The sequence below is a fragment of the Diabrotica virgifera genome, chromosome 6, assembly GCF_917563875.1.
Source record: "Diabrotica virgifera virgifera chromosome 6, PGI_DIABVI_V3a".
Classification (NCBI taxonomy): Eukaryota; Metazoa; Arthropoda; class Insecta; order Coleoptera; family Chrysomelidae; genus Diabrotica; species Diabrotica virgifera.
The window spans coordinates 163,178,989-163,194,132 of NC_065448.1; the positions used below are offsets into that span (position 1 = coordinate 163,178,989).

At 33.4% G+C, this 15,144-nt stretch overlaps 1 protein-coding gene across 8 annotated transcripts in view; it reads right to left on the reverse strand.

The window, feature by feature from the left end:
- LOC114328375 (uncharacterized) overlaps positions 1-15,144 on the reverse strand; it is a 985,491-nt gene that overhangs the window by 307,526 nt on the left and 662,821 nt on the right. Inside the window, exon 1 of one of the 8 annotated variants that reach the window (XM_050654286.1) lies at positions 7,054-7,211. The exons of 6 other annotated variants lie outside the window; for them this stretch is intronic. In XM_050654286.1, the coding sequence (XP_050510243.1) occupies position 7,054 (1 nt within the window). In that variant the 5' untranslated portion in view covers positions 7,055-7,211. Of the gene's footprint in view, positions 1-6,964; positions 7,212-15,144 lie in introns of those variants that run through there. One more of the 8 variants, XM_050654287.1, reaches the window with a different exon arrangement.

Sequence of the window (15,144 nt, forward strand, 5' to 3'; positions counted from 1 at the left end):
TAATAATCTGCTATATACAGAAGTACATACATTCATTTCAAATTTACAGACATACATATTATATCTAAAATATTATACACAAAATTACGATGAGTTAGAATACTTATTTATAAATCAGGTCCAGTGGATTTTTATGTTTTAGTCTGTGAGTTTGTTGACTGTTACCAAGCAACTTTATTTCCAGGGCATTTGGATGGATTTCTAGGCATTTTATGTATCGAACACTGCACTGAACTATCACTTCACTGATCGTAGGTATTTTTAGATCATAATAAATGTCTTTTGTTGTGTTATCATAACTATATCTTTACCTGGTAACTCTTTTAAGATTTATGTAGTTCCTGTTATAAGGACATAGCCTGGAGCTTTGTTGGTTTTTAATCTATATTTAACAGCATTTTTTACATCTCTCTTTAGACTGGTTTAATTTGCTCACTTGTCTGTTGGATTGTTGCTAGACTTTCATAGATAGCTTCATCTTCTTCAGCACTGACAGAGGGTAAAAGTTGAAAAACTTCTTCAAGATATTTTCCAAATGTCTCTGCTTTTTCTTGATCTCTTCTCGACCATGAGACATCTGGGCCTTTTAATGCAGGGATGTATTTACTGGGTTGTTTTAATTTCCTGGTGGCTTTCCAAAGTGAATAATCGGTATCTGCTGTTGGTGTTAAATTTTGAAGATAATTTTCGACGTAGAAGTTTCTGTGCTGTAACATTGTATTTTTTAGCTGTCTTGCGACTCTACTGTAGTTTATTTTGTCCTGATGCTGCCTTGTGTTTTGTTATATCTTTCTTAGTCGCCTCTTCTCTTTAATTTGGTTTCTATTACTGATAGGACAGTTTCTTGTATGCTGTTTGTGACATTCCAGACAGGCTCTTAGAAAAGTGTAGTAAACTCGTATACTGCCATTTCAAGTTCATCTTTTGTTTGTAGGGAAATATTAAGGTTTATTTTTTGATGAATTTATTCCCTAAACTGATTTCAATCGGTTTCATGATTGTGCAGTTTCGCTGGACGTTGCTTCTCAACAAATCATAAATTTAGCGTCGCTATTACAGGGGTATTTAGATACAATATTTAGATAGCCTTCTCCAAAGCCTTTGCTTACAAAGAAGTCAAGACAGTCCGGAAGTTTACTAGGGTCAGTGGGCCAGTAAGTAGGTGTGCAACTAGATAAGTGTTTGAGATGTAGAGAAACTTACTGAATGTGGGTACAAAGTAATTTCATTGAAAAAAAGTTTAAAAAAATAAACTAAAAACTAATAGGCTTATGTCCACACAAAATATACTTTAAAGTGAAATCAAACTACAATTCCTTGTTTATGAATGTACCTACAGACTGTCTTTTTTTTAAACAGGCAAAAAATAAATAATTTGCACTTATTTTAACCACTATTTAACCACAACTATCTGATTCAATATTATTAAACCGATGATAAATAAAAAACAAATTAAAACAAAAACTGTATTACAACAATAACCTACATACTTTAAAAATGATTAGAAATACCCATATGCATAGCCACAAGCATGAAGTAATTTTTTTCTATCTAAAAACAATTCCAGGTACAAGTGATTTCAATGCTCGATTACGACAGTAACCATATTAGACAATTTCATGTGGGCAAATTTCATTGTCGACGTTTCAAGGTCGAGACAAATATTTTTAGAAAAAATTACACCATGTTGTAACAAACACGAAATGAATATACCTACTGCAATTATACACTTGCCGACAAAAAAATCATCATAAGAAACTGTCAGTCATTGGATTAACAGCGCTCGCGAACCTGTTTCATTTATTATCTTTTTTTTAATGAATAAAATATCAAAAAATGAAAATACCTATACCGGAAGATTGGAAAGAGACACTAATACCACCCATATACAAAACAAGTGATATGAGAGAATGTAACAACCATCGAGGATTGACGTTGCTTTGTATATATTATGAAATTCTTCGAAAAAATATTAAACTAACGATTAAGAATAATGACAGAACACACACTAGACGAAGCACAACGTGGATTTAAAAGTGATCGAAGTATACAGGATCATAATCAACTATTTTCAATGGGAAATAAGCCATAATTTTACCAAAAAAATGATTTTAATAATGTTTCGACGCCCAAGTCGGGTATCGTTGTCAAAATACAAATACAATAATAAAAATAATGCAAAATTTTGTATTTTGACAACGACACCCGACTTGGGCGTCGAAACGTTAATAAAATCATTTTTTTTTTGGTCAAATTGTGGCTTATTTCCCATTGAAAATAGTTGATTATAAAAATGCCACAAGGAAATAGTTTCAGAACAATACAGGATCATATATATTTACTTTAAAACAGATAACACAAAATGTGATGAGACATAAATAGAAAATATACGTGGCATTTATTGACCTAGAAAAAGCCTTCGTTAAAATACCAAGTCAGAGACTAAGGAAAATACTAAGAGAAAAATAAATGGATAATAAGCTACTACGAATGATACAAAAACTATGCATATGCATATAGCAATGAGAATGACAATGCCGTAATTAGTAATAATTCAACATCAGATACGTTTACAATAAAGGGAGATTTTAGACAGGGAGGAGCACTTTTCCCAACACTATTTCTAATATTATATGGACGAAAGTATTAAGAAATACACTACAAGGAGTTTTATACAAGAGAATAGTAATCTACAAAGAGTGGAGGAAATCTCTAAGGAGCATTTACCTTACAATCTGGTGATAATTGCAAAAAATGAAAAATAACTTCAAAACAATTCGGAAATATGGAAAGAAGTACAACGAAAACGGAATGAAGATAAATATCAACAAAACGAAAGTTATACAGATAGGAGAAACAACGGAAGAACTTAATATATAGTGATGAGCGAGACTGGTCTTGGTCTTGCGGTCTTGGTCTTGGTCTTGCAGCAAGACCAAGACCAAGACCAAGACCAAGACCGCCTTTTGGTTGCAAGACCAAGACCAAGACCAAGCTTGCAAGAACAAGACCAAGACCAAGACCGAACCTTGCAAGACCACGCAAGACCAAGACCAACCTGCAAGACTCTTGCACTTTTTTGAGAAAAATTGGTTTTTATTATTTAACTTTATTTTTTTAGTTCAATAATATATACTGACATTGTAATAAACCTTAAACAATATCGAATTTTTAAAATACATAATATTTTGGTTATATTTTTAAGTCGTTTTGATTAAGTCAAACGGTTTGCATTTTCTCAACCTTCAAAGTGTCCAGAAGGCAAGTTTTCAAACGGCGACAGTTCAATGACAATTGAAATTACTTGTAAGACATAAAAATGTAATGATAGATAGGGTAATCCATTTAAAAAAATGCAATTAAAAACGGTTTTTATGTACCAGTAGTTTTCGCTTTTTTGTCTAATAAAAATACTGACACTTATTTCAATTCTTTTCGCATAATCGAGGAAAAATGTAGGTCGTTAAATTTAAAATGAATACAAAAAATATCATAATAGATTTTGAAAAGGGATTCACAATGCTGTGAAAGCATTGTGGCCTGAATAAAAAATAACTGGTTGTCGATTGTAATGTGTCAAGCTTGGTATCGCAAAATCCAAAGCTTAGGCTCAGTTTCTGAATATATGTAATGACAAAAATTCCGATACTGAGAAATTTTTAAAATTATTTTTTGGATTAATTTTTTACAATCAACGAAAGTTGGAAGTTGAATTATTTGTGCAAATCCCGGATGACAAACGTGTAAAGAATTTTACTGATTTCATAGTTGAAAACTATTTGGAAGAATCTAGGTTTTCCCCAGAAAGGGCCAGTAGTACAACTAATATGTGCCGCACTTGAAATGCATGCGCATCATTTCAGTGTGTTTTAAATTCTAGTTTTTACTACCCACATCCGAATATTTTCAACTTTTTAAATGTCATAATGGGTATTCAATCCAAAAATATGTGAAAATAAGAAGTGCGAATAACTCGTGTTACGAGAGCAATGTAGTTTAAATATAATTAAAGAACTGCAAGATAACAAATTACAGAATTAAGCGTTTATAACTCCCCATTGGGTTTAGTTATTATGTTATAGTATTAGGTCTATAAATAGGTATGGTAAATATGTACGTATTTACTAAAAAGTATGTTTTAGTTAGTTTATAAAAAAAGTTAATTATATTAAATAATGATTAAATAGAGTAAAAAATATTTGATTTTTGTGTTCTCTTAAAAAAAATTAATTTCTGTTCTTAAATTTGACCCTCGTAGGATAAATACTACAGTGTTCTAGTGAAAGGAGCAGATCATTATCTGTTGACAACTATAAACCGTTTATTCCTTTTCGTAAAATCCGTGAATTGAAGGTCCCCGACCATTTGTGGCACCTTTAAGAAGCTCTTTTTCTTTAACATTTTATTAAAATACAGGGGCAATAAACAATAATCCAGACTTAAGACGTGGTCTGAAGGCAGACGGCAGGTATCGACAGCATGCAAAACACAACGTGGCACGGCCGGCAATTGCAACAAGGGTTGTAAATGCAGGTTTTTTCTACTGATAAACATTACCATTATAAAAATATACTCTAATCTCTTTATATAGAGAGAAATAATTAGGTCATTAGGTGAATGTATAATGTTAAAATTGGTATCCGTTTGAAACTACATTCTACATTCTGTTAAAATTTTAAAGCAGAAAATATAGTTTCATTCTTCACATCTTTATTTATTTCAATGTACATTTTATTCGAAATTGTTTGGATCAAATTATTACTACCAAAAAAGCAAGACCAGCAAGACTCTTGCAGCAAGACCAAGACCAAGAACAAGACCGGCTAGTGCAAGACCAAGACCAAGACCAAGACTGCCTTTTAGCTGCAAGACCAAGACCAAGACCAAGCTTGCAAGAACAAGACCAAGACCAAGACTAGCCTAGTCTTGGTCTTGTTCTTGTTTTGCTCATCACTATTAATATAGAAACTGAAGGAACAAAAATAGAATAAGTTAAAGCTTGCACATACTTGGGAGCAATAACAGAAGAAACATTATCTCTAGAAGCAGAAATTAATAGCATAGTAGAGAAAATGCTGTAAAACTGTATCACATAGAAAACAAAAAATTTATATGCAGAAACGAAATATCATGGAATACAAAAATGAATGCTCTTAAGGAAAAAGATTTAAAACATAGTTGGACAAAAACAGAATATTTGGAATGTTCATATTTAAAGATTCAGTTACTAGATAAAAACTTATATCTTTGGATAGTGAACTGATTTTGAAAAGTAAAAGTTTTAAGTACCTAGGGTCAGTATTACAAAATAATGTGGAAATAGATGAAGATGTTTGTAGTAGAATTAGTGTTGGACGGATGAAGTGGAAGAAAGCGAGTGATGTGTTGTGTGACAGTAAAATAAACAGAAATGTAATTAGGGGAGCCGACCCCGCATAAGAATAAAATCAAAGGGAATGATGACATGATATAACAAGAAATATGTTTAAACTTAAAAGTAACGTCACATTACAATATAAATTTATATTTAAAATTTCATTGCATGCTAAGGACTGAAAACTATAAAATTGGGATATAAAATAACAAATATGTAATGGTTATTATGTACAATTAATATGGTATTGACGAGTGAAGACAGTTTTACATAGATACGACACATATACATTTTTACATAAATGACACCAAAATTTAATTTTTTTTTATTTAGCTAATGCTTCGACAACTAATTAACGGCCATTGGCATGGTAGGTACGGTGAATTTTTGCAGTCAGGTACCTAGTGTCATGTGTAGTATGTGTGTTGAGTAAGTGTCTTGTTACTTTGCAAAGTCGACGTCATTGTCTTTGCAAAGAGACACTAATTGTATCCGAACGTCTGCGGTCCCTCCGGTGAGTACCGATCCCACAAGGACAGAAACTATTTTCATTTATCAATTTATAATAAACGAAAAATTCCTGAACCTGGTGAGATTCGAACTCACGACCATTCGGACTTTTCGATCCAAAGGTAGGCGCTCTTACCACTGAGCCGCAGAGGGGGTAAAATTTAATTTAAAGGTGTGTTTTGAGTAATATTTTAAAACGTGCATAAAACTACCAAAATATGGACTTTGTCTTTAGGGGAACGGAGCAAAATGCAAAATTTTGACGCATGTCAAAATTTTCAATGTGTCTTAAATGTGTTAATTTTTTTTTCGAATCCTGGGAAAACTAATAAATATTTTTGAAAAATTTAAACGCAGAATGAAGGATTGCATTATTACCGAGGGCCGAAAGTCCCTAAAAATTTCTATAATGTTGATTTTAATAAGTTACTGGGGTGAAAATAAAAGAGAAAATTTAGTGTGATTTTTAGTTGCAAATATTTCATTCCAAAGAAGCTTTTTATTTATTCTAAGGGACTTTTGACCCTCGGTAATAAAGTAGTCTTTCATTCTAAATTTAAATTTTTTAACAATACTTATTAGTTGTTTTCTCAGGATTCGAAAAAAAAAATGAATACATTTAAAACACATTGAAAATTTTGACATGCGTCAAAATTTTGCATTTTGTTCCGTTCCCCTTAAACTGATAATGATAATTAAGTCAGATCACTTTGCAATAACGGAAAACTGACAAATTATGACCAATAAAATAAGGTTAATTTAAAAGTACCACTGCAGAGTAAATTTGAAAAAATATGAGTTTCATGGGAGACTAAGGGTAAAAGAAATAAGCAAGACCATGATCCATTGCTATTTTTATAAAAGTTAAGAAACAATGGTCTGTTTCATTTTTGTTTAGCGAAATAAACCGAAGGATATTATACAAAGCATAATAATGTACCTACTGTATTATTGCCCAGGGCCAACAAGGCTTCTCGAGCAGAATAAAAGCGGAATAAAATAAAAAAAAATAAATGATTAAAAGGTTATTTTACAAATCTGCACGTTGTCCAGCAAGTAAAGAGAATTATGCATACATACTGTGACCTTGTCCTGCAGTTTAAAGTTAATGGAAAATAATATATTAGCGACAACACTAAATACTATTAACCATTAGTACTAACACTCACTTTTAATCGCGCAATTTTCCTTCACAGCCGAGTAGAACACGCGAAAATTTCAAAAGTACGTAGGACCGAAGCGTAGAACTGTTTTCGGGTTACCGATATGTCAACATCGCGAATATTTAAGGACGACTAAAATCCAAACACGAGTTCTTCCCAACAATCTGTTTTTTTGCTATATAATTTGCATAATGACTTAGAATGACTGTCCCACTCTAAGATACGTACTTGGCGGTGTTGCCACCTTACAGCGCACGTGGGTTTCATTCTTAACGTCAACAAACAACGGTTGAGGTTATAGGAAGAACTTAAATTTTATTGTTGGCTTGATTCAATTACTAATAGAGGTTTTGTTAAAATGATTTACTTATTATTTAAAACAGAACGATTACTCAATAACTGTATTATTAAACTAGGACATTTAGGAAAAATAAATCAATTTAAATTCAGCACCTGTCGACTTGCAACTTTTTACATTGTTTTCGGGATGACGTCAGGAAAGAGTGTCTTCGGTCCTAATTAGCCTTCTTCGGTCCAACTTTGGACATAGGCCTCCCCAATCCTTTTCCATTCTTCTCTCTCTGTCGCTACAGTTATCCGCCTAGAGCCCACGTGCTTCTTGACATCATCTGCCCATTTCATTTGTGGCCTTCCTCTGCTTCGTTTATATTCCCACGGTCTCCAATTTATGAGAATTTTGTTCCATCGGTCTTCTTTTTGTCTTATATTGTGTCCGGCAAATCTCCATTTCAACTTTTCAACTTCTTGTCTAACATCCCTAACTTTGGTTTTCTCTCTTATCCACTCGTTTCTCTTTTTATGCAACATTTGCCTTTCCATTGCTCTGAGTTTTTATGATCTTGTCCATGTTTGCTTTTGTAAACGTCCACGTTTGGGAACCGTAAGTGAGAACAGGAAGTACGCATTGATTGTATACCTTGGTCTTAAAATGTTGTGGATATCTTTTGTTTTTAAGGATGTAGCTTAGTTTTCCAAATGCCTTCCATGCCAGTCTAACTCGTCTTTTGATCTCTGCTGTTTGGTTTTCCTTATTAAGTTTTATAATTTGACCCAGATATATATAATCGTCAACTTGTTCTATTTCATCTTGTCCGATCCTCATTGTGATGTCCTCATCTGTATTTGTTATGATTTTGTTCTTACTGTAATTCATATTAAGGCCTATCTTTCCGGCTTCTGTGTCCAGTTCTTTCATCATTTCAAACAATTCTTCTTTTTTATCGGTTATCAATACGATGTCATCGGCATACCTTAGGTGGTTTAAGCGTTGTCCACAAATTTTTATACCTTTTTCTTCCCATTCTAATCTTTTAAAGATATCTTCCAGAGCCTGATTTAAAAGTTTCTGTGATATTGTGTCACCCTGTCTTACGCCTCTATTTATTTGAATTTATTGTGTTCCTTCGTATATGTATTTTAATTGTTGTTGTGGCTTCTTTATACATATATATTGGGCTATTAGGTCTGTATATCTGTGGTCAATTCTGCTGTTAATCAAAGAACTTTTCACTGCCCAATGTTCGACCCTGTTGAACATACAAAGAAAAAGGAAAAGAGTGTACAATAGAAAAATGGGTGAAAATGCATAATTCTATTTACAGTTCATAAAATGCACCCAAATCTACATAAACATGTCAAAATCAGTATCTATATTAAGGGCATATTTTGTTACTCGGGGGATCTTGGGGTCGCTGAACATGACTACGGCATCAGCACCGACCCCTGGAGTACCTGGTGCCTAGAGTTACTGCTAAGGCATGTCATCTGGAGTTCTGATCACAGATCAGATCATAGTTCTGCTTAAATAGGCAGCTTGGTGTCGTTTCGATTCAGAGGTGATCATGTAGCCTCACTGAAGACGTCTAGAGAGACAGAAACGTCTGAATGGGGATGGTGAATGGAGGGATGGATGGTATGGCACCTCTGAACCGAATTGAAACATAAGCAATTTTTTAATCTTTCATTTTGCTAATATTTTGAGTACACGAAATCAACTTTCGTTGGAGAATTTTTCCTAGAAGAATAGAAGGAACGTGACTGCATATTGTACATTTCTTTTGGTCTTCTTTATTTGTCGTCTCCTTAGCTTATAAATGGTAAAAGGCAGATATTAGGGATTTTACCAGAAAGTAGTTCCACGAGAAGTTTCAAATTTATTGTTTAGATCTAGGCCCTCTCATTTCTCTTTACTTTTTAAAGCTAAGACACCCTACTAACAAGAAAATGTCGCTGTTTAGAGTACGGCTAATAGGTCTGAATCCCGTGTACCAAAAAAAAAGTTTATCAATAGCAAGCTGAAAACTTGTTAATAGTTTAATGGTATTTAGTCGGAAAAACTTTGATGTACGGGAAACACTGGAACAGGGGAAGTTTTAATTGTGGAACAGGTTACAGGTTTCGAACGTCAGACTACGAAAACGTCCCATGTATTTTGTCGGACAGATCTTCCAATTGATTTGTTATCCTTTCATTAAGCTCTCATGCAAAAATCAGACTGCTATTTACCACCAACATAATTCCTGTCATTTGACATGTTCTAAGTGTCGGACTTATTAAAATTCCCAACATATTTGTCGGACAAACATTTTTTCATATATTTTTTAATATAAAGTTTGCTATTGAATAAACTTAAAAACAACCTGCTAGTTTTCACAATCATAAACCTGTCAGGATGACACGTTCCACAATTAAAACTTCCCCTGTTCCAGTGTTCCCATACATCAAAGTTTGTCCGACACCGTTAAGCTATTAACAAATTTTCAGCTGGTTATTAATAAACTTTTTTAGTATGCGGGATCCAGGCCTATAACATTCTAGGACAAAATAGAGCGCAGAATTAGGAGAGGCTTAGAATCCTTTTGGAAGAAGAAGATAAATATTTTGGCTTAAAAAAAATAGAATGGCATGTTGGCAGCTTAAAGAAATCTTTAAGGCAATTACTTTGAATCGCCATGATGATTGGCAACCTCCGAAAAAGACATAGGATTGAAGAAGAAGGGGAGCCAAAAATTAGAAAAAGTTTTAATATTGAACGAAAGAATCTGATATAGGTAAATAAATGGATAAGTAGTAGCCATAGTCTATCTTTAACTCTATTTAGCAGATTAACGCCCGATTTGCTAATAAAGTTAAAGTTTAAATTTAAAGTTTCCTTTAACTATAACAATTGTATTGTTAAAGACAACTTTAAAATTAAAGTCGACTTTAACTTTATTATGAAATCGGGTGTAAGATCAATAATATAAGAGAATTGGGAGAGATTTTAAAAATATTCTGCGGCACTACAAAATACAGTAGAGTCCAGATTATCCGTGTACGGATTATCCAGGCTGCGGATTATCCGTGCTATGATTTTCTATTACTTAAATTGCATTTTTAAGGTTTTATCAAAATAACGTCACCGTAAATCACTCGACTAAACTCTATACGCCGAGAGGGAGACTCATCATGGAAGATTTATTTTTTCTGTTATTTTTTTATGGTAGGGACATACGTATGTATAAACGTACATATATGTATTATGTATAAGAAACAAATGTTCGGATTATCCGTGCTTTTCAATTATCCGTGCCACGTCCGGTCCCGAGGAGCACGGATAATCGGGGTTCTACTGTATACCGTTAAAAATTAAATTAAAAAGATCCTGAAAAACCAGTGAGCACGTAAAGGTTGAAATAAATTCATTTTCTCGATAATTTGGAAAAAATCCCGAAACAGTTCGATTTTTATTTATAAACTACGACTTTTTGGTATACACAATCATACTAGTGACGTCACCCATTTGGGCGTGATGACGTCATCGATGATTTTTTTAAATGAGAATATGGGTCGTGTGATAGCTCATTTGAAAGGTAATTCAATTATCTATTCAGTGATATAAACATTAACATAATTATTTACACAGGGTGTCGAAAAGATTTTTTTTTTGAATTAAATTTATTGACATAAAAAGAAGAACATGTGTAATTTATTTAATTCAAAATACATTATACTGCTCCCAGAAAACAGAAAAAAATGTTTAATTGAAAAAAAATCATTGCTCTTCGCTTAAATTAAATGCTCAAATAGTCAAGAGGTAGGTGGGTGGCTGCTTTAATATTGAATTTGCAAAAAACAATATCTATTTGTCAAATAAACATTTTTTCCTGTTTTCTGATAGCAGTAAAATGTATTTTGAATTAAATAAATTACACATATTCTTCTTTTTATGTCAATAACTTTAATTACATTTATACAATAACAAACTAATAACCTTAATTTTCAACAACTACACAAATGGAGAAAACATACCAGAAAATTGGAAAACAGGATGGATAACCCCAATACACAAAAAGGGTAACAAGGAAGACTGCAAGAACTATCGCTGTATTACTGTAACCAGCACCTTTAGCAGATTATATGGGAAAACTTTAAAAGCTCAAATAGAAAATGAATATGCACCTATAGAGATCGAACAACAAGCAGGATTCCGAGCAGGAAGATCCTGTATCGACCACATCTTCACGCTCAACCAACTCAATGAAAAAAAAAGTAGCCAGAGACAGAGAAATACATCTACTATTCGTTGATCTAACTAAGGCATATGATACCATACCACTTTGTAAATTATGGCAAGTCCTGGAAAAATCCCCTATTAATATAACTTTAATAAAAGCAGTGCAACAATTCTATAACAATATCCAAGCAAACATAAAAATCAACAGCAGATTATCCAATAGCTTCATGGTGAATAAGGGACTACGACAGGGATGCAGCTTATCGCCAACACTGTTTAAAATCTATATAAATGAGGTCTTGCATAAGTGGCGCAAATCGTGTTCTGGAATGGGGATACAGCTAAACGACGACTCAACATTATACACACTGCATTTTGCTGACGATCAGGTGGTGATTGCCCAGGATAAAGATGATCTAATATTTATGACAAACCGGCTGTTTCGAGAATACAAAAAATGGGGCCTATACGTTAATATGAAGAAAACCAAATATATGTGTATAGGAGGACAGAAAAGTGAGTTACATCTAGAGGATGATATGGTTATCGAGCCAAGCTCTGATTATGTATACCTTGGAACGAGAATCCAACAAAGTGGAAGGACAAATTCGAAATAGAGGAAAGAATTATGAAAGGAAAGAAGGTAATAGGAGCTTTGAACTCGCTACTTTGGTCAAAAACCATATCAAAAGAAAAGAAAACACAGCTTTATAATAGCATCTTTAAAAGCGTGGTACTGTATGGATGTGAAACCTGGCAACTGAATAAGCGAACAGAACAGAAGTTGCTTGCACTGGAAATGGACTTCTGACGAAGATCGGCCTGCATCTCCAGAGTCTCACATATAACGAATGAACGGGTACGAGATGTTATGAATAGAAAAACAAACATAATTGAAGAAGTCCAACAAAAACAACTTTGTTGGTATGGCCATGTACAAAGAATGGAGGAACATCGACTCCCAAAGCTAATAATGGAATGGCAACCCCCGGAAAGAAGGAAAAGGGGCAGACCGAAAACAACCTGGATAAGTGGAATCCAGAAAGCCATGTCTGAGAGAGATCTCCGACCAGGAGATTGGATAGATCGACGCGGCTGGAGAATAGGAACCGGAAGGCGCAGGACGCTATAAACCGGTGTTATATAACTTTAATTAAAAAATTTTTCTGGACACCCTGTATAAATAATTATGTTAATGTTTATATTACTGGATAGAGAATTGAATTACTTTTCAAATGAGCTATTACACGACCCGTATTCTTATTTAAAAAAATCATCGGTGACGTCATCACGCCCAAATAGGCGACGTCACTAGTATGATATATAGGTATGCCAAAAAATCGTAATCTAAAAGTAAAAATCGACCTGTTTCGGGATTTTTTTCCAAAATTGTCCATTCTCGAGAAAATGAATTTATTCCAACCTTTACGTGCTCATGACAACATCGTCGAGTGAGGAAAATTCTCTACAACATAGGAGTTAGTTGTACTGTTATTGTTCCCAAGACGGAATTAATGGGGATCATCTGCACATTAAAACCGTTACGAGATAAATAGATGAGGGAATGGAGAGCCTGGTGGCGGGGAGAAATGTGGAGAAATTGTGGAGAAAATTTAAAAACATAATAATTGAGAAGGCAACGAAAATATTGGGGGGAACCAAACGAGTTAAAAAACCGAACGGTTTGACAAGGAGTGCCAAGAAGCAAGAGATAACAAAAATAGAGCATAAATAAAGACAAATCCAGAGGAAGGCAGAATATCCGGAAGAAGATCTTCATTACCATGGTCGGACTAAATAAAGGACATGATTGATTACTCATTATCCGAAGCAAAATCACACAGGAGAGAGAGAATTGGACAGAAATAGTAAAACGACTTACATGACGCCACTACATCCTTACGAACGAGAAAATATAGAGGAGGAAAGACAAATCAAGCAGAATGTACAAGAAGAGCAAAGGAGGAATACCGTACCGTAAGAAGAGAAGGAAAACCTATTAAAAATCAGAAGATGGCAACGGGTCGCCAGAAATCAAACAGGATAGCGACGAATCGACAAAGGATTGTCGAGACAAAAATGATGAAAATTATGATGATGACCCAAGACAAAACTAATGCAGAAAATAATTAGGGAAGTCGATTCAGAATAGTGATAAATGGAAAAAATGTGATATTACCTATCGACAACGGCAAAAGGTATCATTCTCCTCATTAGTAGAGAATTTGTGCCATAGCTTTCGAATGTAAGCTACTGTTTTGGATAAACAGTTTATGTTATAGACTTAATAGTTTTGTAAATAATTTCGTCGTTATGGTAAATTGTTTTGAGTTGAACGTTCGTTATCGGAAACCATTTTTTTGTTTTGATTCGTTGTATATGGAAAAGTAGTAACTTTTATACTAGTTATCAGCAAACTAAGTGCGATTTTAAGATGTCGACGAAGAGTATTCTGAGTTTTCATGGTATCAGTTGCTAGTTCTTGCCATATTCGAACAACTCGTTAAGTATGCGACTAAGCCTGAGGACTATCTGATTATGGTTTCTTCAGTTCTTGCGTAATATTTCGAATTTGAAACTGAATCTCTTTATCAAATATTTCTTCGGGAATTTTTGTTCCCTAACAGCTTCTATAATTTTTCACATGCTTTCCTTGTTGTTTGTGAAGAGTATGGGTTTTTTAGTAATTACTTAAAACATCCAACTCGAACAAAAGCTCCAAGGAAGAAGTTTTGTAAAAGACATTGAAACAAAATTTAGAAATAAAAAATTGTGTGCTAATAGTAAAGTGCGTCTATCCATGACTGTAGCTATGTTTCCAACGATTTTAAATTTTAGAATAAATATATGAATTAACTATTTTATTTTCTCGAAATAAACCAAAATTTTAATTAGCCATCTAATTAGAAATACCGTTTAAAATATTTTATTTGGTTTATATTTTTAGAACGACTTTCAAATTGAAAGGGAAAAAATCTAAAATAAAATATGTTTCACCATAATTGTGATTTTTCTCTAGAAACATCACACGAAAATAACTTAACAATTACATTAAAAAATTAAATATTTACCAACTGCAGCGTCTCCATCCAATATATGTACTGTTCCACTTACCTAAAACAAGAAAAAATGTAAATATGTAATTCCCTAATCTCTAATAGTACATATATATATATATATATAAAAATTTTACAAAAAAATAATTTCATTAATTTTTATTTCGAAAACGATTTCTGAAGTGGGAGTTACCAAGTCATCTGATTTTACTCATTACAGATATGTTAACTCTTATGCCAGCTTGGAAAAAACTTTTGACATTCCGCGTTCCAAATTTAGTTTTCCCCTGGAGATTCTTTGTACCAATGGTATATTGAAGGACTGCCAATGGCCATTATTTCAATTGTATTTGTCATAGAGAACTGTAATAGGGTAATTGCCACTTGCCTTCCTTATCGCAGTACCACATCCATCCAATTTGCTCTAGCAGTGCTTGTGGTAGTCCACATTCAAACCCATTCAGGATAATTTCATTTCTGGTTATCGCTGCTGTCCGTCACCAGGATAGCATAAAAAATGGGTGA